Source organism: Ylistrum balloti, unplaced genomic scaffold, assembly GCF_031769215.1.
Source record: "Ylistrum balloti isolate Yb309-2 unplaced genomic scaffold, AGI_CSIRO_Ybal_v1 Utg369778, whole genome shotgun sequence".
Taxonomy (NCBI): domain Eukaryota; kingdom Metazoa; phylum Mollusca; class Bivalvia; order Pectinida; family Pectinidae; genus Ylistrum; species Ylistrum balloti.
This window is the reverse complement of record NW_026781968.1, coordinates 509,435-534,705: the sequence shown is the minus strand read 5'-3', so window position 1 is coordinate 534,705 and position 25,271 is coordinate 509,435. Positions and strand designations below refer to the sequence as shown.

Here is a 25,271-nt window from a genome sequence, read left to right as displayed (position 1 = left end):
GTAATCCATTAGGCCCCAATAGGCCCTAGTATATTCCTTCCCTTTTTCATGAGACTCAGCAGTTTGCAGAGTATATATTATCATTCCCACCTAGCAGGAGTAACTGGAGTTGAACTCCTAATCAAACCTATATCTGGATAAATGATGTACCAGTAGATAAGAATACATTTCATACTTACACATGGAACAACCTTGTCATACATTTCCATGGTATTTTCTACGGTATCGTTAAATATGAAAGCACAGAGAAGTGGACGACTGCAAAATAAAATGAGGACATATTATTCAATTTACAGTATATACAAGTACAATGTTAGTATTATCACCAGTCATCATTTTTTGTGTCCATCCTCTAACCATAGAAGTCATCCATCAATTTTTGTACTGATAGGTCATGTGATCAACATTGACAAAATATTAGGGTCAATATGAGGGACATAAACCTTTAGAATCACTGACCAGGATCTCTGTGTTAATACAGCTAGTGATGGGATAACCAACAACCTATTGTAATTAGAAATGATATTTCTAATGTACTTCTAATGTAAAACATTTTAGTAAGCGAAAAATGAAAAGTTGAAATTGCCCTTCTATTCAGAAAGGTATGGCAAATGACGACAGACTGGGTCTCAGCGGTCCCTTCTGTGTTATCTCATATCTCTAGATGGATTACTTATAGAATTAGAAAACATTCCTTACCTGTGATCTCTGGTTTATTTATAGATACACAAGACATCCCTCCTGAGTGATCTCTGGTCTTTTTATAGATACACAAGACATCTCTTATGTTTGATATCGGGTTTATTCATAGATACGCAAGACACATCCCTTATGTTTGATCTGTGGTTTATTAATATGTAACCCTGGTAAAATACTAGCCACATATACCACTCAGCTAGAGAGAACTTCTCTTTAGCTCAATTAATTGAGGGTCAGACTAGTAAGCCAAGAATCCCGTGTTCGATTGCTAGTGGAGGCATTGAAATTAATAATGACCTCTATTACATATAGAAACACAAGACACCTCCCTTCTATATGATTTTTTAATTATCTTAGAATATACACAAGACATCCCTTCCTTGTGATCTCTGGTCTATTTATATATATATAGACTATGTAACGCTTCTATACAGGCAACTGATAGCTTCATATTGGCGACATTTTGGTTGTGAGAGACATGTGACTATAGCCTAAAAGTGATTTAGTCATGAGATACATGTTGTGTCCTCTGCATGACCGTAGTTCAGTATACTTACTAATAGTTTCTTGATTCCCCTGTGGTTAAAAAGTAGTGGCCTTCTCCTAAGGTACGAAATAATCTGTCCACCTCGAACGCCAGTTGAGGATTTTTCAATGAGGAATCACACTAAAAGTCAAGGAAAAAAATTTTCATGAAAAAAAGAAAAACAACACAATAAGCAATTCTAAATTAAGCAATGTCTTCTATGTCCCCCAATAGTCCAACAAACCATTACATTAATCATCTGTCAAGTTTGAAGCTGATCCATTGAAAACTACTTGCAATATCGAGCAGATACAGTTTTGGTAATTCAACAAGGGGCCATAACTCCGTGGATTATGATTAGAAAATTATGACGATCAAACTTGTCGGAGCTATCAAGGTAATGAATCAACCTAGGAAGTTTGAAGTTAATTAGTTGAAAACTATTCAAGCTATCAAACCACATGTACCCTCCCACCTACAAATTTGTTACAAAATAACCTCACGTCCTGTCCAACAGAATTCAACACAAAAATGAACTTTCGCAATCTTTTCCTTGTACAATGTCCCTGTGTGGTCACATCATCTAATCTAATCAATATGTACCCAGGTCACCATATAATTTCAAAAGCAGAATATCTAATCATTTCACAACAAAACTTCTGTATCTGAAATTTATTTCAGTTTGTAAACCTAGATACCTAAAATAATGACTTTCTGTGATTTTTACATATATACTTACCAACTGAATAGCATCAATGAAGAATCTCACTGAAAAGACAGAATAAATTAAGACAAATAAATCAAAATACTGAGACATTCTGAGTCCTTAAAACAGATTGTATGTATTTAGCTAACGGTAACCACCAGATCAGCTAATGATCAGGCAAAGACATCCTATTTTGAGATTTACTTATACAAGGATAATGTTCCTTTAGAATAAAAATGGAATTTTTAACAGGGTTTAGTAACTAGGATTTATATTTAGTTGAAACGATGATTTTTGAGAAATGTGTTTTGCTTTTTCACCAAATATAGAAATATCTGTCACTAGAAGTGAATATGATTTAATAGAAGAATGGTGATGAATTCCAACCCTCATACAATACAATAAATAATGTTATACATTTTTATGCAAGTAATGTGTTATCTAGATAAAGTTTAGAAACAAAGTTATTTTGGCTGCAAATAATATGAGGACCATGGGCCTATAACTTAACGGTCAACTGACTAATCTCAACTTAAACTGCAATGAGCCAATTATAACTATCAATTACATCAAATCTTTCCCATTGTCAAACTTATCTCAGATCTTATTGGTAGAAGGCTGCATACCAACTATCATCAAAATTAGTTCATATTTACTCCAGTTGTCATGTTCATAAATTAACATAGATATAAAACTGCAAAGGGCAATAATTCCTTAAATTATGATTGAATCAGCCCGTTTCTCAAACTCATCTAAGATCTTCTTGACTGAAAGCTGCAGACCAAAAGTTTCATAAAATTCTGTTCATGTTTACTCAAATAATTGCTTCAAAGAATCCTATGGTACATGTAAACAAAATGTAAAGGGCCATAACTGTGAAATACTTGTTTTTCTAAGTTTCATAAAATTTCATTCATATTTACTCATTTAATCATGTTAACAAGTTCCATAGTAATAAAACTGCCAAGGCCTATAACTCTGTTAATTATGATAAAATCAATCCCATTGTCAAAGGCATGAGATCTTATCAAAATAAGGCAGCATACCAGCTTTCATGATAAATGGTTCATATTTCATCAAATTATCATGTTAAAAAAACATCCACTGCTATCACAATTAAAAGGACTATGATTTTGCAAATTACTATCAAATCTGTCCCATTGTGGCAACCTTTTTGTCAGTCTCAAAATCAAATGGGCACTTGGGACCTAGGGGAACCTTCATATGAAATTTGAGAGATATCCATTCAGTACTTCTTGCGAAATAGCAATAACAAACTTTACAAGGAAATATCCAAGATAGCTGTCTGTCCGCCATTTTCATATCAGTAACAAAATCAAATGGACACAACTAGGGATCAAGTGGAAACTACACATGAAACTTGAGAAAGATCTATGTGGTAACAAATATTGTTTACGGATGGTGGTATGGATGGATGAATGAAAGACCGCAGATGTAGGGCGATTTGAACATCACACCATCTGATGATGGTTGGTTAATCATATACATTTAAAAGAGCATGTAAAATGTTCAATTACATGTAAATCTTGTATGTCAATGGCCATTGTAAACAAATATTCAAACCAAAGTCTGTGTTAATGAATAATTATTGCATTGTCTTAATTCTTGGAATACTGATACTAAAAGTTAAAGAATGATTTTCAGGAAACTTGGATGTACTTCTATCACTATTAAAACCTATCACATTCCAGTTAGAACACTCTTGTTTTTTTTAAGTCATAGAACCAAGATGAAGAGAGAGATGGTATAAAACAGACAGATGACTTACTTTCCTGCTCTGAGGTAGCTTTGATGTTTTCTTTGTCTATGTAGCTCAGAATTGCTTGTAAATCTGTTAAAGATGTAATAATGTGGAAAGTCAATTATCTATCATAGAATCAATTTCCAATGCAAAGATATCATATCTAAACTGCTCATAAAGATAGGAAAAATATGGTTTCCATGACACTGAAAAATCTTCAATGGAAAAAATAAAGATTTTAAATAATCTGATGTTATAAATCAAAGTTTACATTTAATTAATTAATAGCTGAAATGTTTCTACAGTCACCTTTTCCATGTGATTATTACAATAATATATATTTTTAACAGATCATTACCTCTGTGTGTTCTGGTGAAGTTCAGTAAGGCTCTGCACATAGACAAGGATGGTTCTGTTAACAGACAAAGTAAACTATTTAGTGAACTAAAACAATTTTGTAACCAGCATTATTATTTTATGTCCTTTTGCTTAATGTAACAAACAACATTTCACTTCATGTTGCTGAGTGCAAACAAAGCAACATTCCACTTCCAGTTACTGAGTGTAAACACAGCAACATTCCATTTTCTGTTACTGAGTGTAAACAAAGCAACATTCCATTTTCTGTTACTAAGTGTAAACAAAGCAACATTCTACTTCCTGTTACTGAGTGTAAACAAAGCAACATTCCAATTCCAGTTACTAAGTATAAACAAAGCAATATTCCAATTCCAGTCACTAAGTATAAACAAAGCAACATTCTACTTCCTGTTACTGAGTGTAAACAAAGCAACATTCCACTTCCAGTTACTAAGTATAAACAAAGCAACATTCCAATTCCAGTTGCTGAATGTAAACAAAGCAACATTCCACTTCCTGTTGCTGATTGTAAACAAAGCAACATTTCAATTCCTGTTACTAAGTGTAAACAAAGCAGCATTCCACTTCCTGTTACTGAATGTTAACAAAGCAACATTCCAATTCCAGTTGCTGAATGTAAACAAAGCAACATTCCACTTCCTGTTGCTGATTGTAAACAAAGCAACATTCCACTTCCTGTTGCTGATTGTAAACAAAGCAACATTCTACTTCCTGTTACTGATTGTAAACAAAGCAACATTCTACTTCCTGTTACTGAGTGTAAACAAAGCAACATTCCACTTCCTGTTGCTGATTGTAAACAAAACAACATCCTATGTCCTGCTGCACAGTATGTATTGGAGTAGGATTTAACAGAATTTGCTCTATTTCTCATATTTGTCCCAGCCCCTCTAGCCCCAGAGAGCTGAGACCCACTGTTTATACAAACTTGATTCCCCTTAACTTGAGAATGCTTTCAACCAAATTTGGTAAAAATACAACAATTTTTATTGGAGGAGTAGGACTTCAAGGAATTTTCCTCTGTTTCCTGTATTGGGCCTTCCCCCTCTCGTCCCAGGGGGCCCCAACACTAAATCTGACAATATCTAACGGCTGCATGTTTTTGTGTTTACAATTTTTCATGCCATTCATAAATATCTTCCAAAAATTATTTCTCGCCATCCTACACTAACTACATCTTTAAATATCCTACTTACACATCAAATCAAGAATGCATTTCTGTTTTGAGCTGTTACTATAAGTTTTACAAAAAAACATATGAAGCAACAAAAAACTTGAAGTCTGGATGATATAACCCAACAATATGACATTACTCATTTCTAGGGCCTTGATTTCACTAAAGATCTTTGTAATACAGGGAAAGTCTGGACAACGTAAGCCTGGTCCGGAGCCTAGTCTAGAAAACGTTTCTTCTGTGGGAGTAATTCCTGCAGTCTTCATATCTCTAATGAGGTCCTAGAAAACAAAAAACATAGAGCAATCATGTATTTCTATAACAGGTGATCCCAGAGGATGCCCACCATCAAAAACATAGAGCAAGGTTCCTATGTAGATTATTTCTGAATCTGAATAATGTTTCAGTAACTGCATAATTGGCTCAATTTTATGCTACAGAACGTACAGATGTAATACCCCAATAGCATTTTCATCACTACATACGTTGTTCTCACAATGAAAGGGATACATGAAATTTTACATCAGAAGTGAATAGACTGATAACTACTGAGCTAAAATTATCTGTTTCAAAACTCAACTTTTAATAAAAATCCTTGTATCTTGTATCCAGAAGTATCAAAGTGCAGCATGAATATAACAAGAGTATCAGTGAAACTGATCAATGCCCCCCGAAAAGGATTTTATTTGAAGCGAAATTTTACCATTGTCCTAGACAATTTACGAGGAACTGCGAGCCTTCACAAAAAATTTGGAAATGATCCATCTAGTATTTCTCAAGATAACAATAATTGTTTAAAGAAGAAAGAACAACAGATCACTGATGGACCATACATGGAGATTGATATGAACAACTCACAATTTGGCTGAAATTGTTCATATTCAATGTCCAACAAAATGATCTACAAACACATGAATGGTTATCGTGTGATTGTATCATTTCTACAACGTATTGAAATGGCGAACAAATGGTGATAGGGCTCCCTGCAACTGACACATCTCTACAAAATCTTCAGTGATATATAACTAATTACCACTTCAGTAACATATAACTAATTACCACTTCAGTGATATATAACTAACTACCACTTCAGTGATATATAACTAACTACCACTTCAGTGATATATAACTAACTACCATTTCAGTGATATATAACTAATTACCACTTCAGTAACAACTAATTACCACTTCAGTAACATATAACTAACTACCACTTCAGTGATATATAACTAATTACCACTTCAGTGATATATAACTAATTACCATTTCAGTGATATATAACTTATGACCACTTCAGTGATATATAACTTATGACCACTTTAGTGATATATAACTAATTACCACTTCAGTGATATATAACTAACTACCACTTCAGTGATATATAACTAACTACCACTTCAGTGATATATAACTAACTACCATTTCAGTGATATATAACTAATTACCACTTCAGTGATATATAACTAATTACCACTTCAGTAACATATAACTAATTACCACTTCAGTAACATATAACTTATGACCACTTCAGTGATATATAACTAATTACCACTTCAGTAACATATAACTAATTACCACTTCAGTGATATATAACTAATTACCACTTCAGTAACATATAACTAATTACCACTTCAGTAACATATAACTAATTACCACTTCAGTGATATATAACTAACTACCACTTCAGTGATATATAACTAATTACCACTTCAGTGATATATAACTAATTACCACTTCAGTAACATATAACTAATTACCACTTCAGTAACATATAACTAACTACCACTTCAGTGATATATAACTAATTACCACTTCAGTAACATATAACTAATTACCACTTCAGTAACATATAACTAATTACCACTTCAGTAACATATAACTAACTACCACTTCAGTGATATATAACTAATTACCACTTCAGTGATATATAACTAATTACCATTTCAGTGATATATAACTTATGACCACTTCAGTGATATATAACTTATGACCACTTTAGTGATATATAACTAATTACCACTTCAGTGATATATAACTAACTACCACTTCAGTGATATATAACTAACTACCACTTCAGTGATATATAACTAACTACCATTTCAGTGATATATAACTAATTACCACTTCAGTGATATATAACTAATTACCACTTCAGTGATATATAACTAACTACCACTTCAGTGATAACTAATTACCACTTCAGTAACATATAACTAACTACCACTTCAGTGATATATAACTAATTACCACTTCAGTGATATATAACTAACTACCACTTCAGTGATAACTAATTACCACTTCAGTAACATATAACTAATTACCATTTCAGTGATATATAACTTATGACCACTTCAGTGATATATAACTTATGACCACTTTAGTGATATATAACTAATTACCACTTCAGTGATATATAACTAATTACCACTTTAGTGATATATAACTAATTACCACTTCAGTGATATATAACTAACTACCACTTCAGTGATATATAACTTATGACCACTTCAGTGATATATAACTTATGACCACTTCAGTGATATATAACTTATGACCACTTCAGTGATATATAACTTATGACCACTTCAGTGATATATAACTTATGACCACTTCAGTGATATATAACTTATGACCACTTCAGTGATATATAACTTATGACCACTTCAGTGATATATAACTTATGACCACTTCAGTGATATATAACTTATGACCACTTCAGTGATATATAACTTATGACCACTTCAGTGATATATAACTAATTACCACTTCAGTGATATATAACTTATGACCACTTCAGTGATATATAACTAATTACCACTTCAGTGATATATAACTTATGACCACTTCAGTGATATATAACTAATTACCACTTCAGTGATATATAACTTATGACCACTTCAGTGATATATAACTTATGACCACTTCAGTGATATATAACTAACTACCACTTCAGTGATATATAACTAATTACCACTTCAGTGATATATAACTAATTACCACTTCAGTGATAACTAATTACCACTTCAGTGATATATAACTTATGACCACTTCAGTGATATATAACTTATGACCACTTCAGTGATATATATATAACTTATGACCACTTCAGTGATATATAACTAATTACCACTTCAGTGATATATAACTTATGACCACTTCAGTGATATATAACTTATGACCACTTCAGTAACATATAACTAACTACCACTTCAGTAACATATAACTAATTACCATTTCAGTAACATATAACTAATTACCACTTCAGTGATATATACCTAATTACCACTTCAGTGATATATAACTAATTACCACTTCAGTAATACCACTTCAGTGATATATAACTAATTACCACTTCAGTGATATATAACTAATTACCACTTCAGTGATATATAACTTATGACCACTTCAGTGATATATAACTTATGACCACTTCAGTGATATATAACTAATTACCACTTCAGTAATACCACTTCAGTGATATATAACTAATTACCACTTCAGTGATATATAACTAATTACCACTTAGGTGATATATAACTAACTACCACTTCAGTGATATATAACTAATTACCACTTCAGTGATATATAACTAATTACCACTTCAGTGATATATAACTAATTACCACTTCAGTGATATATAACTAATTACCACTTCAGTGAGAGATAACTAATTACCACTTCAGTGATATATAACTAATTACCACTTCAGTGATATATAACTAATTACCACTTCAGTGATATATAACTTATGACCACTTCAGTGATATATAACTTATGACCACTTCAGTGATATATAACTAATTACCACTTCAGTAATACCACTTCAGTGATATATAACTAATTACCACTTCAGTGATATATAACTAATTACCACTTAGGTGATATATAACTAACTACCACTTCAGTGATATATAACTAATTACCACTTCAGTGATATATAACTAATTACCACTTCAGTGATATATAACTAATTACCACTTCAGTGATATATAACTAATTACCACTTCAGTGATATATAACTAATTACCACTTCAGTGATATATAACTAATTACCACTTCAGTGATATATAACTAATTACCACTTCAGTGATATATAACTTATGACCACTTCAGTGATATATAACTTATGACCACTTCAGTGATATATAACTAATTACCACTTCAGTAATACCACTTCAGTGATATATAACTAATTACCACTTCAGTGATATATAACTAATTACCACTTCAGTGATATATAACTTATGACCACTTCAGTGATATATAACTTATGACCACTTCAGTGATATATAACTAATTACCACTTCAGTGATATATAACTAATTACCACTTCAGTGATATATAACTAACTACCACTTCAGTGATATATAACTAATTACCACTTCAGTGATATATAACTAATTACCACTTCAGTGATATATAACTAATTACCACTTCAGTGATATATAACTAATTACCACTTCAGTAACATATAACTAATTACCACTTCAGTGATATATAACTAATTACCACTTCAGTGATATATAACTAATTACCACTTCAGTGATATATAACTAACTACCACTTCAGTGATATATAACTAATTACCACTTCAGTGATATATAACTAATTACCACTTCAGTGATATATAACTAATTACCACTTCAGTAACATATAACTAATTACCACTTCAGTGATATATAACTAATTACCACTTCAGTGATATATAACTAATTACCACTTCAGTGATATATAACTAACTACCACTTCAGTGATATATAACTAATAACCACTTCAGTAACATATAACTAATTACCACTTCAGTGATATATAACTAATTACCACTTCAGTAACATATAACTAATTACCACTTCAGTGATATATAACTAACTACCACTTCAGTGATATATAACTAATTACCACTTCAGTGATATATAACTAATCACCACTTCAGTGATATATAACTAATTACCACTTCAGTGATATATAACTAATTACCACTTCAGTAACATATAACTAATTACCACTTCAGTGATATATAACTATCTACCACTTCAGTGATATATAACTAATTACCACTTCAGTGATATATAACTAATTACCACTTCAGTAACATATAACTAATTACCACTTCAGTGATATATAACTTATGACCACTTCAGTGATATATAACTTATGACCACTTCAGTGATATATAACTAATTACCACTTCAGTGATATATAACTAATTACCACTTCAGTGATATATAACTTATGACCACTTCAGTGATATATAACTAATTACCACTTCAGTGATATATAAATAATTACCACTTCAGTGATATATAACTAATTACCACTTCAGTAACATATAACTAATTACCACTTCAGTGATATATAACTAATTACCACTTCAGTGATATATAACTTATGACCACTTCAGTGATATATAACTAATTACCACTTCAATGATATATAACTAATTACCACTTCAGTAACATATAACTAATTACCACTTCAGTGATATATAACTTATGACCACTTCAGTGATATATAACTTATGACCACTTCAGTAACATATAACTAACTACCACTTCAGTAACATATAACTAATTACCATTTCAGTGATATATAACTAATTACCACTTCAATGATATATAACTAATTACCACTTTAATGATATATAACTAATTACCACTTCAGTGATAACTAGTTACCACTTCAGTGATATATAACTAATTACCACTTCAGTGATACCACTTTAGTGATATATAACTAATTACCACTTCAGTGATATATAACTTATGACCACTTCAGTGATATATAACTAATTACCACTTCAGTGATATATAACTTATGACCACTTCAGTGATATATAACTAATTACCACTTCAGTGATATATAACTAATTACCACTTCAGTGATATATAACTAATTACCACTTCAGTGATATATAACTAATTACCACTTCAGTAACATATAACTAATTACCACTTCAGTGATATATAACTAATTACCACTTCAGTAACATATAACTAATTACCACTTCAGTGATATATAACTAATTACCACTTCAGTAACATATAACTAATTACCACTTCAGTGATATATAACTAATTACCACTTCAGTGATATATATCTTATTACCTCTTCAGTTATATATATCTAATTACCACTTCAGTGATATATAACTAATTACCACTTCAATGATATATAACTAATTACCACTTCAGTGATAACTAGTTACCACTTCAGTAACATAAAACTAATTACCACTTCAGTGATATATAACTAATTACCACTTCAGTGATATATAACTAACTACCACTTCAGTGATATATAACTTATTACCACTTCAGTGATATATAACTAATTACCACTTCAGTAACATAAAACTAATTACCACTTCAGTGATATATAACTAATTACCACTTCAGTAACATAAAACTAATTACCACTTCAGTGATATATAACTAATTACCACTTCAATGATATATAACTAATTACCACTTTAATGATATATAACTAATTACCACTTCAGTGATAACTAGTTACCACTTCAGTGATATATAACTAATTACCACTTCAGTGATATATAATTAATTACCACTTCAGTAACATATAACTAATTACCACTTCAGTGATATATAACTAACTACCACTTCAGTGATATATAACTAATTACCACTTCAGTGATATATAACTAATTACCACTTCAGTAACATAAAACTAATTACCACTTCAGTGATATATAACTAATTACCACTTCAATGATATATAACTAATTACCACTTTAATGATATATAACTAATTACCACTTCAGTGATAACTAGTTACCACTTCAGTGATATATAATTAATTACCACTTCAGTGATACCACTTTAGTGATATATAACTAATTACCACTTCAGTGATATATAACTTATGACCACTTCAGTGATATATAACTAATTACCACTTCAGTGATATATAACTAATTACCACTTCAGTGATATATAACTAATTACCACTTCAGTGATATATAACTAATTACCACTTCAGTAACATATAACTAATTACCACTTCAGTGATATATAACTAATTACCACTTCAGTGATATATAACTAATTACCACTTCAGTGATATATAACTTACTACCACTTCAGTAACATATAACTAATTACCACTTCAGTGATATATAACTAATTACCACTTCAATGATATATAACTAATTACCACTTCAGTGATAACTAGTTACCACTTCAGTGATATATAACTAATTACCACTTCAGTGATAACTAGTTACCACTTCAGTGATATATAACTAATTACCACTTCAGTGATACCACTTTAGTGATATATAACTAATTACCACTTCAGTGATATATAACTAATTACCACTTCAGTGATATATAACTAATTACCACTTCAGTGATATATAACTTATGACCACTTCAGTGATATATAACTAATTACCACTTCAGTGATATATAACTTATGACCACTTCAGTGATATATAACTAATTACCACTTCAGTGATATATAACTAATTACCACTTCAGTAACATATAACTAATTACCACTTCAGTGATATATAACTTATGACCACTTCAGTGATATATAACTTATGACCACTTCAGTGATATATAACTTATGACCACTTCAGTGATATATAACTAATTACCACTTCAGTGATATATAACTAATTACCACTTCAGTAACATATAACTAATTACCACTTCAGTGATATATAACTAATTACCACTTCAGTAACATATAACTATTTACCACTTCAGTGATATATAACTAATTACCACTTCAGTGATACCACTATAGTGATATATAACTAATTACCACTTCAGTGATATATAACTAATTACCACTTCAGTGATATATAACTAATTACCACTTCAGTAACATATAACTAATTACCACTTCAGTGATATATAACTTATGACCACTTCAGTGATATATAACTTATGACCACTTCAGTGATATATAACTAATTACCACTTCAGTGATATATAACTAATTACCACTTCAGTAACATATAACTAATTACCACTTCAGTGATATATAACTAATTACCACTTCAGTAACATATAACTAATTACCACTTCAGTGATATATAACTAATTACCACTTCAGTGATATATAACTAATTACCACTTCAGTAACATATAACTAATTACCACTTCAGTGATATATAACTAATTACCACTTCAATGATATATAGCTAATTACCACTTCAGTGATAACTAGTTACCACTTCAGTGATATATAACTAATTACCACTTCAGTGATAACTAGTTACCACTTCAGTGATATATAACTAATTACCACTTCAGTGATACCACTTTAGTGATATATAACTAATTACCACTTCAGTGATATATAACTAATTACCACTTCAGTGATATATAACTTATGACCACTTCAGTGATATATAACTAATTACCACTTCAGTAACATATAACTAACCACTTAGGTGATATATAACTAACTACCACTTCAGTGATATATAACTAATTACCACTTCAGTGATATATAACTAATTACCACTTCAGTGATATATAACTAATTACCACTTCAGTAACATATAACTAATTACCACTTCAGTGATATATAACTAACTACCACTTCAGTGATATATAACTAATAACCACTTCAGTGATATATAACTAACTACCACTTCAGTGATAACTAATTACCACTTCAGTAACATATAACTAACTACCACTTCAGTGATATATAACTAATTACCACTTCAGTGATATATAACTAATTACCACTTCAGTGATATATAACTAATTACCACTTCAGTGATATATAACTAATTACCACTTCAATGATATATAACTAATTACCACTTTAATGATATATAACTAATTACCACTTCAGTGATAACTAGTTACCACTTCAGTGATATATAACTAATTACCACTTCAGTGATACCACTTTAGTGATATATAACTAATTACCACTTCAGTGATATATAACTTATGACCACTTCAGTGATATATAACTAATTACCACTTCAGTGATATATAACTTATGACCACTTCAGTGATATATAACTTATGACCACTTCAGTGATATATAACTTATTACCACTTCAGTGATATATAACTAATTACCACTTCAGTAACATATAACTAATTACCACTTCAGTGATATATAACTAATTACCACTTCAGTAACATATAACTAATTACCACTTCAGTAACATATACCCAATTTCCACTTCAGTAACATATAACTAATTACCACTTCAGTGATATATAACTAAGTACCACTTCAGTGATATATAACTTATGACCACTTCAGTGATATATAACTAATTACCACTTCAGTGACATATAACTAATTACCACTTCAGTGATATATAACTAATTACCACTTCAGTGATATATAACTAATTACCACTTCAGTGATATATAACTTATTACCACTTCAGTGATATATAACTAATTACCACTTCAGTGATATATAACTAATTACCACTTCAGTAACATATAACTAATTACCACTTCAGTGATATATAACTAATTACCACTTCAGTGATATATAACTTATGACCACTTCAGTGATATATAACTAATTACCACTTCAGTAACATATAACTAATTACCACTTCAATGATATATAACTAATTACCACTTCAGTGATATATAACTAATTACCACTTCAGTAACATATAACTAATTACCACTTCAGTGATATATAACTAACTACCACTTCAGTGATATATAACTAATAACCACTTCAGTAACATATAACTAATTACCACTTCAGTGATATATAACTAATTACCACTTCAGTGATACCACTTTAGTGATATATAACTAATTACCACTTCAGTGATATATAACTAATTACCACTTCAGTGATATATAACTTATGACCACTTCAGTGATATATAACTTATGACCACTTCAGTGATATATAACTTATGACCACTTCAGTGATATATAACTAATTACCACTTCAGTGATATATAACTAATTACCACTTCAGTAACATATAACTAATTACCACTTCAGTGATATATAACTAATTACCACTTCAGTGATATATAACTAATTACCACTTCAGTAACATATAACTAATTACCACTTCAGTGATATATAACTAGTTACCACTTCAGTGATATATAACTAATTACCACTTCAGTGATACCACTTTAGTGATATATAACTAATTACCACTTCAGTGATATATAACTAATTACCACTTCAGTGATATATAACTTATGACCACTTCAGTGATATATAACTAACTGACCACTTCAGTGATATATAACTTATGACCACTTCAGTGATATATAACTAATTACCACTTCAGTGATATATAACTAATTACCACTTCAGTAACATATAACTAATTACCACTTCAGTGATATATAACTAATTACCACTTCAGTGATATATAACTAATTACCACTTCAGTAACATATAACTAATTACCACTTCAGTGATATATAACTAATTACCACTTCAGTGATATATAACTTATTACCACTTCAGTGATATATAACTAATTACCACTTCAGTAACATATAACTAATTACCACTTCAATGATATATAACTAATTACCACTTCAATGATATATAACTAATTACCACTTCAGTAACATATAACTAATTACCACTTCAGTAACATATAACTAATTACCACTTCAATGATATATAACTAATTACCACTTCAGTGATAACTACTTACCACTTCAGTGATATATAACTAATTACCACTTCAGTGATAACTAGTTACCACTTCAGTGATATATAACTAATTACCACTTCAGTGATACCACTTTAGTGATATATAACTAATTACCACTTCAGTGATATATAACTAATTACCACTTCAGTGATATATAACTTATGACCACTTCAGTGATATATAACTAATTACCACTTCAGTAACATATAACTAATTACCACTTAGGTGATATATAACTAACTACCACTTCAGTGATATATAACTAATTACCACTTCAGTGATATATAACTAATTACCACTTCAGTGATATATAACTAATTACCACTTCAGTAACATATAACTAATTACCACTTCAGTGATATATAACTAACTACCACTTCAGTGATATATAACTAATAACCACTTCAGTAACATATAACTAATTACCACTTCAGTGATATATAACTAATTACCACTTCAGTAACATATAACTAATTACCACTTCAGTGATATATAACTAACTACCACTTCAGTGATATATAACTAATTACCACTTCAGTGATATATAACTAATTACCACTTCAGTGATATATAACTAATTACCACTTCAGTGATATATAACTAATTACCACTTCAGTAACATAAAACTAATTACCACTTCAATGATATATAACTAATTACCACTTTAATGATATATAACTAATTACCACTTCAGTGATAACTAGTTACCACTTCAGTGATATATAACTAATTACCACTTCAGTGATACCACTTTAGTGATATATAACTAATTACCACTTCAGTGATATATAACTTATGACCACTTCAGTGATATATAACTAATTACCACTTCAGTGATATATAACTAATTACCACTTCAGTGATATATAACTAATTACCACTTCAGTGATATATAACTAATTACCACTTCAGTGATATATAACTAATTACCACTTCAGTAACATATAACTAATTACCACTTCAGTGATATATAACTAATTACCACTTCAGTAACATATAACTAATTACCACTTCAGTGATATATAACTAATTACCACTTCAGTAACATATAACTAATTACCACTTCAGTGATATATAACTAATTACCACTTCAGTGATAACTAGTTACCACTTCAGTGATATATAACTAATTACCACTTCAGTGATACCACTTTAGTGATATATAACTAATTACCACTTCAGTGATATATAACTAATTACCACTTCAGTGATATATAACTAATTACCACTTCAGTGATATATAACTAATGACCACTTCAGTGATATATAACTAATTACCACTTCAGTGATATATAACTTATGACCACTTCAGTGATATATAACTAATTACCACTTCAGTAACATATAACTAATTACCACTTCAGTGATATATAACTAATTACCACTTCAGTGATATATAACTTATGACCACTTCAGTGATATATAACTAATTACCACTTCAGTGATATATAACTAATTACCACTTCAGTGATATATAACTAATTACCACTTCAGTAACATATAACTAATTACCACTTCAGTGATATATAACTAATTACCACTTCAATGATATATAACTAATTACCACTTCAGTGATAACTAGTTACCACTTCAGTGATATATAACTAATTACCACTTCAGTGATAACTAGTTACCACTTCAGTGATATATAACTAATTACCACTTCAGTGATATCACTTTAGTGATATATAACTAATTACCACTTCAGTGATATATAACTAATTACCACTTCAGTGATATATAACTAATTACCACTTCAGTAACATATAACTAATTACCACTTCAGTGATATATAACTTATGACCACTTTAGTGATATATAACTAATTACCACTTCAGTGATATATAACTAATTACCACTTTAGTGATATATAACTAATTACCACTTCAGTAACATATAACTAATTACCACTTCAGTGATATAAAGCTAATTACCACTTCAGTAACATATAACTAATTACCACTTCAGTGATATATAACTAATTACCACTTCAGTAACATATAACTAATTACCACTTCAGTGATATATAACTAATTACCACTTCAATGATATATAACTAATTACCACTTCAGTGATAACTAGTTACCACTTCAGTGATATATAACTAATTACCACTTCAGTGATAACTAATTACCACTTCAGTGATAACTAGTTACCACTTCAGTGATATATAACTAATTACCACTTCAGTGATACCACTTTAGTGATATATAACTAATTACCACTTCAGTGATATATAACTAATTACCACTTCAGTGATATATAACTTATGATCACTTCAGTGATATATAACTAATTACCACTTCAGTAACATATAACTAATTACCACTTAGGTGATATATAACTAACTACCACTTCAGTGATATATAACTAATTACCACTTCAGTGATATATAACTAATTACCACTTCAGTGATATATAACTAATTACCTTTTCAGTAACATATAACTAATTACCACTTCAGTGATATATAACTAACTACCACTTCAGTGATATATAACTAATAACCACTTCAGTAACATATAACTAATTACCACTTCAGTGATATATAACTAATTACCACTTCAGTGATATATAACTAATTACCACTTCAGTGATAACTAGTTACCACTTCAGTGATATATAACTAATTACCACTTCAGTGATAACTAGTTACCACTTCAGTGATATATAACTAATTACCACTTCAGTGATACCACTTTAGTGATATATAACTAATTACCACTTCAGTGATATATAACTAATTACCACTTCAGTGATATATAACTTAGGACCACTTCAGTGATATATAACTAATTACCACTTCAGTAACATATAACTAATTACCACTTAGGTGATATATAACTAACTACCACTTCAGTGATATATAACTAATTACCACTTCAGTGATAACTAGTTACCACTTCAGTGATATATAACTAATTACCACTTCAGTGATACCACTTTAGTGATATATAACTAATTACCACTTCAGTGATATATAACTAATTACCACTTCAGTGATATATAACTAATTACCACTTCAGTGATATATAACTAATTACCACTTCAGTAACATATAACTAATTACCACTTCAGTGATATATAACTAATTACCACTTCAGTGATATATAACTAATTACCACTTCAGTGACATATAACTAATTACCACTTCAGTAACATATAACTAATTACCACTTCAGTGATATATAACTAATTACCACTTCAGTGATATATAACTAATTACCACTTCAGTGATATATAACTAATTACCACTTCAGTAACATATAACTAATTACCACTTCAGTGATATATAACTAATTACCACTTCAGTGATATATAACTAATTACCACTTCAGTGATATATAACTAATTACCACTTCAGTGATATATAACTAATTACCACTTCAGTGATATATAACTAATTACCACTTCAGTAACATAAAACTAATTACCACTTCAGTGATTATAACTAATTACCACTTCAATGATATATAACTAATTACCACTTTAATGATATATAACTAATTACCACTTCAGTGATACCACTTTAGTGATATATAACTAATTACCACTTCAGTGATATATAACTTATGACCACTTCAGTGATATATAACTAATTACCACTTCAGTGATATATAACTTATGACCACTTCAGTGATATATAACTAATTACCACTTCAGTGATATATAACTAATTACCACTTCAGTGATATATAACTAATTACCACTTCAGTGATATATACCTAATTACCACTTCAGTGATATATAACTAATTACCACTTCAGTAACATATAACTAATTACCACTTCAGTGATATATAACTAATTACCACTTCAGTGATAACTAGTTACCACTTCAGTGATATATAACTAATTACCACTTCAGTGATACCACTTTAGTGATATATAACTAATTACCACTTCAGTGATATATAACTAATTACCACTTCAGTGATATATAACTTATGACCACTTCAGTGATATATAACTAATTACCACTTCAGTAACATATAACTAATTACCACTTCAGTGATATATAACTAATTACCACTTCAGTGATATATAACTTATGACCACTTCAGTGATATATAACTATTACCACTTCAGTGATATATAACTAATTACCACTTCAGTGATATATAACTAATTACCACTTCAGTAACATATAACTAATTACCACTTCAGTGATATATAACTAATTACCACTTCAATGATATATAACTAATTACCACTTCAGTGATAACTAGTTACCACTTCAGTGATATATAACTAATTACCACTTCAGTGATAACTAGTTACCACTTCAGTGATATATAACTAATTACCACTTCAGTGATACCACTTTAGTGATATATAACTAATTACCACTTCAGTGATATATAACTAATTACCACTTCAGTGATATATAACTAATTACCACTTCAGTAACATATAACTAATTACCACTTCAGTGATATATAACTAATTACCACTTCAGTGATATATAACTAATTACCACTTCAGTGATATATAACTAATTACCACTTCAATGATATATAACTTATTACCACTTCAGTGATAACTAGTTACCACTTCAGTGATATATAACTAATTACCACTTCAGTGATAACTAGTTACCACTTCAGTGATATATAACTAATTACCACTTCAGTCATACCACTTTAGTGATATATAACTAATTACCACTTCAGTGATAACTAGTTACCACTTCAGTGATATATAACTAATTACCACTTCAGTGATAACTAGTTACCACTTCAGTGATATATAACTAATTACCACTTCAGTGATACCACTTTAGTGATATATAACTAATTACCACTTCAGTGATATATAACTAATTACCACTTCAATGATATATAACTAATTACCACTTCAGTGATAACTAGTTACCACTTCAGTGATATATAACTAATTACCACTTCAGTGATAACTAGTTACCACTTCAGTGATATATAACTAATTACCACTTCAGTGATACCACTTTAGTGATATATAACTAATTACCACTTCAGTGATATATAACTAATTACCACTTCAGTGATATATAACTAATTACCACTTCAGTAACATATAACTAATTACCACTTCAGTGATATATAACTAATTACCACTTCAGTGATATATAACTAATTACCACTTCAGTGATATATAACTAATTACCACTTCAATGATATATAACTTATTACCACTTCAGTGATAACTAGTTACCACTTCAGTGATATATAACTAATTACCACTTCAGTGATAACTAGTTACCACTTCAGTGATATATAACTAATTACCACTTCAGTGATACCACTTTAGTGATATATAACTAATTACCACTTCAGTGATAACTAGTTACCACTTCAGTGATATATAACTAATTACCACTTCAGTGATAACTAGTTACCACTTCAGTGATATATAACTAATTACCACTTCAGTGATACCACTTTAGTGATATATAACTAATTACCACTTCAGTGATATATAACTAATTACCACTTCAGTGATATATAACTAATTACCACTTCAGTAACATATAACTAATTACCACTTCAGTGATATATAACTAATTACCACTTCAGTGATATATAACTAATTACCACTTCAGTGATATATAACTAATTACCACTTCAATGATATATAACTTATTACCACTTCAGTGATAACTAGTTACCACTTCAGTGATATATAACTAATTACCACTTCAGTGATAACTAGTTACCACTTCAGTGATATATAACTAATTACCACTTCAGTGATACCACTTTAGTGATATATAACTAATTACCACTTCAGTGATATATAACTAATTACCACTTCAGTGATATATAACTAATTACCACTTCAGTAACATATAACTAATTCCCACTTCAGTCACATATAACTAATTACCACTTCAGTGATATATAACTAATTACCACTTCAGTGATATATAACTAATTACCACTTCAGTAACATATAACTAATTACCACTTCAGTGATATATAACTAATTACCACTTCAGTGATATATAACTAATTACCACTTCAGTGATATATAACTAATTACCACTTCAGTGATATATAACTAATTACCACTTCAGTGATATATAACTTATGACCACTTCAGTGATATATAACTAATTACCACTTCAGTGATATATAACTTATGACCACTTCAGTGATATATAACTAATTACCACTTCAGTGATATATAACTAATTACCACTTCAGTGATATATAACTAATTACCACTTCAGTGATATATAACTTATGACCACTTCAGTGATATATAACTTATGACCACTTCAGTGATATATAACTTATGACCACTTCAGTGATATATAACTAATTAACACTTCAGTGATATATAACTAATTACCACTTCAGTGATATATAACTTATGACCACTTCAGTGATATATAACTTATGACCACTTCAGTGATATATAACTAATTACCACTTCAATGACATATAACTAATTACCACTTCAGTGATATATAACTAATTACCACTTCAGTGATATATAACTTATGACCACTTCAGTGATATATAACTAATTACCACTTCAGTGATATATAACTAATTACCACTTCAGTGATATATAACTAACTACCACTTCAGTGATATATAACTTATGACCACTTCAGTGATATATAACTAATTACCACTTCAGTGATATATAACTAACTACCACTTCAGTGATATATAACTAATTACCACTTCAGTGATATATAACTAATTACCACTTCAGTGACATATAACTAATTACCACTTCAGTGATATATAACTAATTACCACTTCAGTGATATATAACTAATTACCACTTCAGTGATATATAACTAATTACCACTTCAGTGACATATAACTAATTACCACTTCAGTGATATATAACTAACTACCAGTTCAGTGATATATAACTTATGACCACTTCAGTGATATATAACTAATTACCACTTCAGTGATATATAACTAATTACCACTTCTGTGATATATAACTAATTACCACTTCAGTTACATATAACTAATTACCACTTCAGTGATATATAACTAATTACCACTTCAATTACCACTTCAGTGATATATAACTTATGACCACTTCAGTGATATATAACTAATTACCACTTCAGTGATATATAACTTATGACCACTTCAGTGATATATAACTAATTACCACTTCAGTGATATATAACTAATTACCACTTCAGTGATATATAACTAATTACCACTTCAGTGATATATAACTAATAACCACTTCAGTGATATATAACTAATTACCACTTCAGTGATATATAACTTATGACCACTTCAGTGATATATAACTAATTACCACTTCAGTGATATATAACTTATGACCACTTCAGTGATATATAACTAATTACCACTTCAGTGATATATAACTAATTACCACTTCAGTGATATATAACTAATTACCACTTCAGTGATATATAACTAATTACCACTTCAGTGATATATAACTTATGACCACTTCAGTGATATATAACTAACTACCACTTCAGTGATATATAACTTATGACCACTTCAGTGATATATAACTAATTACCACTTCAGTGATATATAACTAATTACCACTTCAGTGATATATAACTTATGACCACTTCAGTGATATATAACTTATGACCACTTCAGTGATATATAACTAATTACCACTTCAGTGACATATAACTAATTACCACTTCAGTGATATATAACTTATGACCACTTCAGTGATATATAACTAATTACCACTTCAATGATACATAACTTATGACCACTTCAGTGATATATAACTAGTTACCACTTCAGTGATATATAACTTATGACCACTTCAGTGATATATAACTTCAGTGATATATAACTAATTACCACTTCAGTGACATATAACTAATTACCACTTCAGTGATATATAACTAATTACCACTTCAGTGATATATAACTTATGACCACTTCAGTGATATATAACTAATTACCACTTCAGTGATATATAACTAATTACCACTTCAGTGACATATAACTAATTACCACTTCAGTGATATATAACTAACTACCAGTTCAGTGATATATAACTATGACCACTTCAGTGATATATAACTAATTACCACTTCAGTGATATATAACTAATTACCACTTCAGTGATATATAACTAATTACCACTTCAGTAACATATAACTAATTACCACTTCAGTGATATATAACTAACTACCACTTCAGTAACATATAACTAATTACCACTTCAGTGATATATAACTAACTACCACTTCAGTGATATATAACTTATGACCACTTCAGTGATATATAACTAATTACCACTTCAGTGACATATAACTAATTACCACTTCAGTGATATATAACTAACTACCACTTCAGTAACATATAACTAATTACCACTTCAGTGATATATAACTAATTACCACTTCAGTAACATATAACTAATTACCACTTCAGTGATATATAACTAATTACCACTTCAGTGATGTATAACTAATTACCACTTCAGTGATATATAACTAACTACCACTTCAGTGATATATAACTTATGACCACTTCAGTGATATATAACTAATTACCACTTCATGTGATATATAAATAACTACCACTTCAGTGATATATAACTAATTACCACTTCAGTGATATATAACTAATTACCACTTCAGTGATATATAACTATAATATAACTTATATACAGTGATATATAACTTATGACACTTCAGTGATATATAATTTACCACTTCAGTGATATATATATAACTTCAGTGACATATAACTACTGTACTTCAGTGATATATACTAATTACACTTCATATATATAACTCTCACACAGTGGTATATAACTAATTACCACTTCAGTGATATATAACTATATATATAACTACACAGTTCAGTGATATATATTGTAACCACTTCAGTGATATATATATACATTACAGTATATATTACTAACACAGTGATATATAACTTGTACCACCAGTAACATATATACTAGTATATACAGTGATATATATAATTACCACTTAGTATATAACTAATTACCACTTCAGTGATATATAACTAACACCACTTCAGTGGTATATAACTTTAACCAGTGATATATAACTAATTATTCAGTAACATATAACTAATTACCACTTCAGTGATATATAACTAACTACCACTTCAGTAACATATAACTAATTACCACACAGTGATATATAACTAATTACCACTTATCATATATATACAGGTACAGTATATATTATCCACACAGTGATATATAACTTGTACCACTTCAGTAACATATAACTAATGTACCACTTCAGTGATATATAACTAATTATCTCACTAATTACAGTGATATATAATTGTACCACTTCAGTAACATATATATACAGGTACAGTGATATATAACTAACACAGTTCAGTGGTATATAATTGTAA

The 25,271-nt window shown here is 29.5% G+C and overlaps 1 protein-coding gene across 1 annotated transcript in view; it reads right to left on the bottom strand.

Moving 5' to 3' along the window:
* The window catches only part of LOC132544025 (small ribosomal subunit protein mS39-like), a 45,816-nt gene that overhangs the window by 9,883 nt on the left and 10,662 nt on the right, over nt 1–25,271 (bottom strand). The window contains exons 12-17 of the mRNA XM_060207585.1: nt 5,388–5,529; nt 4,052–4,105; nt 3,721–3,783; nt 1,965–1,993; nt 1,257–1,366; nt 180–258 (exon numbers count right to left, since the gene is read on the bottom strand). Of these exons, the coding sequence (XP_060063568.1) occupies nt 180–258; nt 1,257–1,366; nt 1,965–1,993; nt 3,721–3,783; nt 4,052–4,105; nt 5,388–5,529 (477 nt within the window). The remainder of the gene's footprint in view (nt 1–179; nt 259–1,256; nt 1,367–1,964; nt 1,994–3,720; nt 3,784–4,051; nt 4,106–5,387; nt 5,530–25,271) is intronic.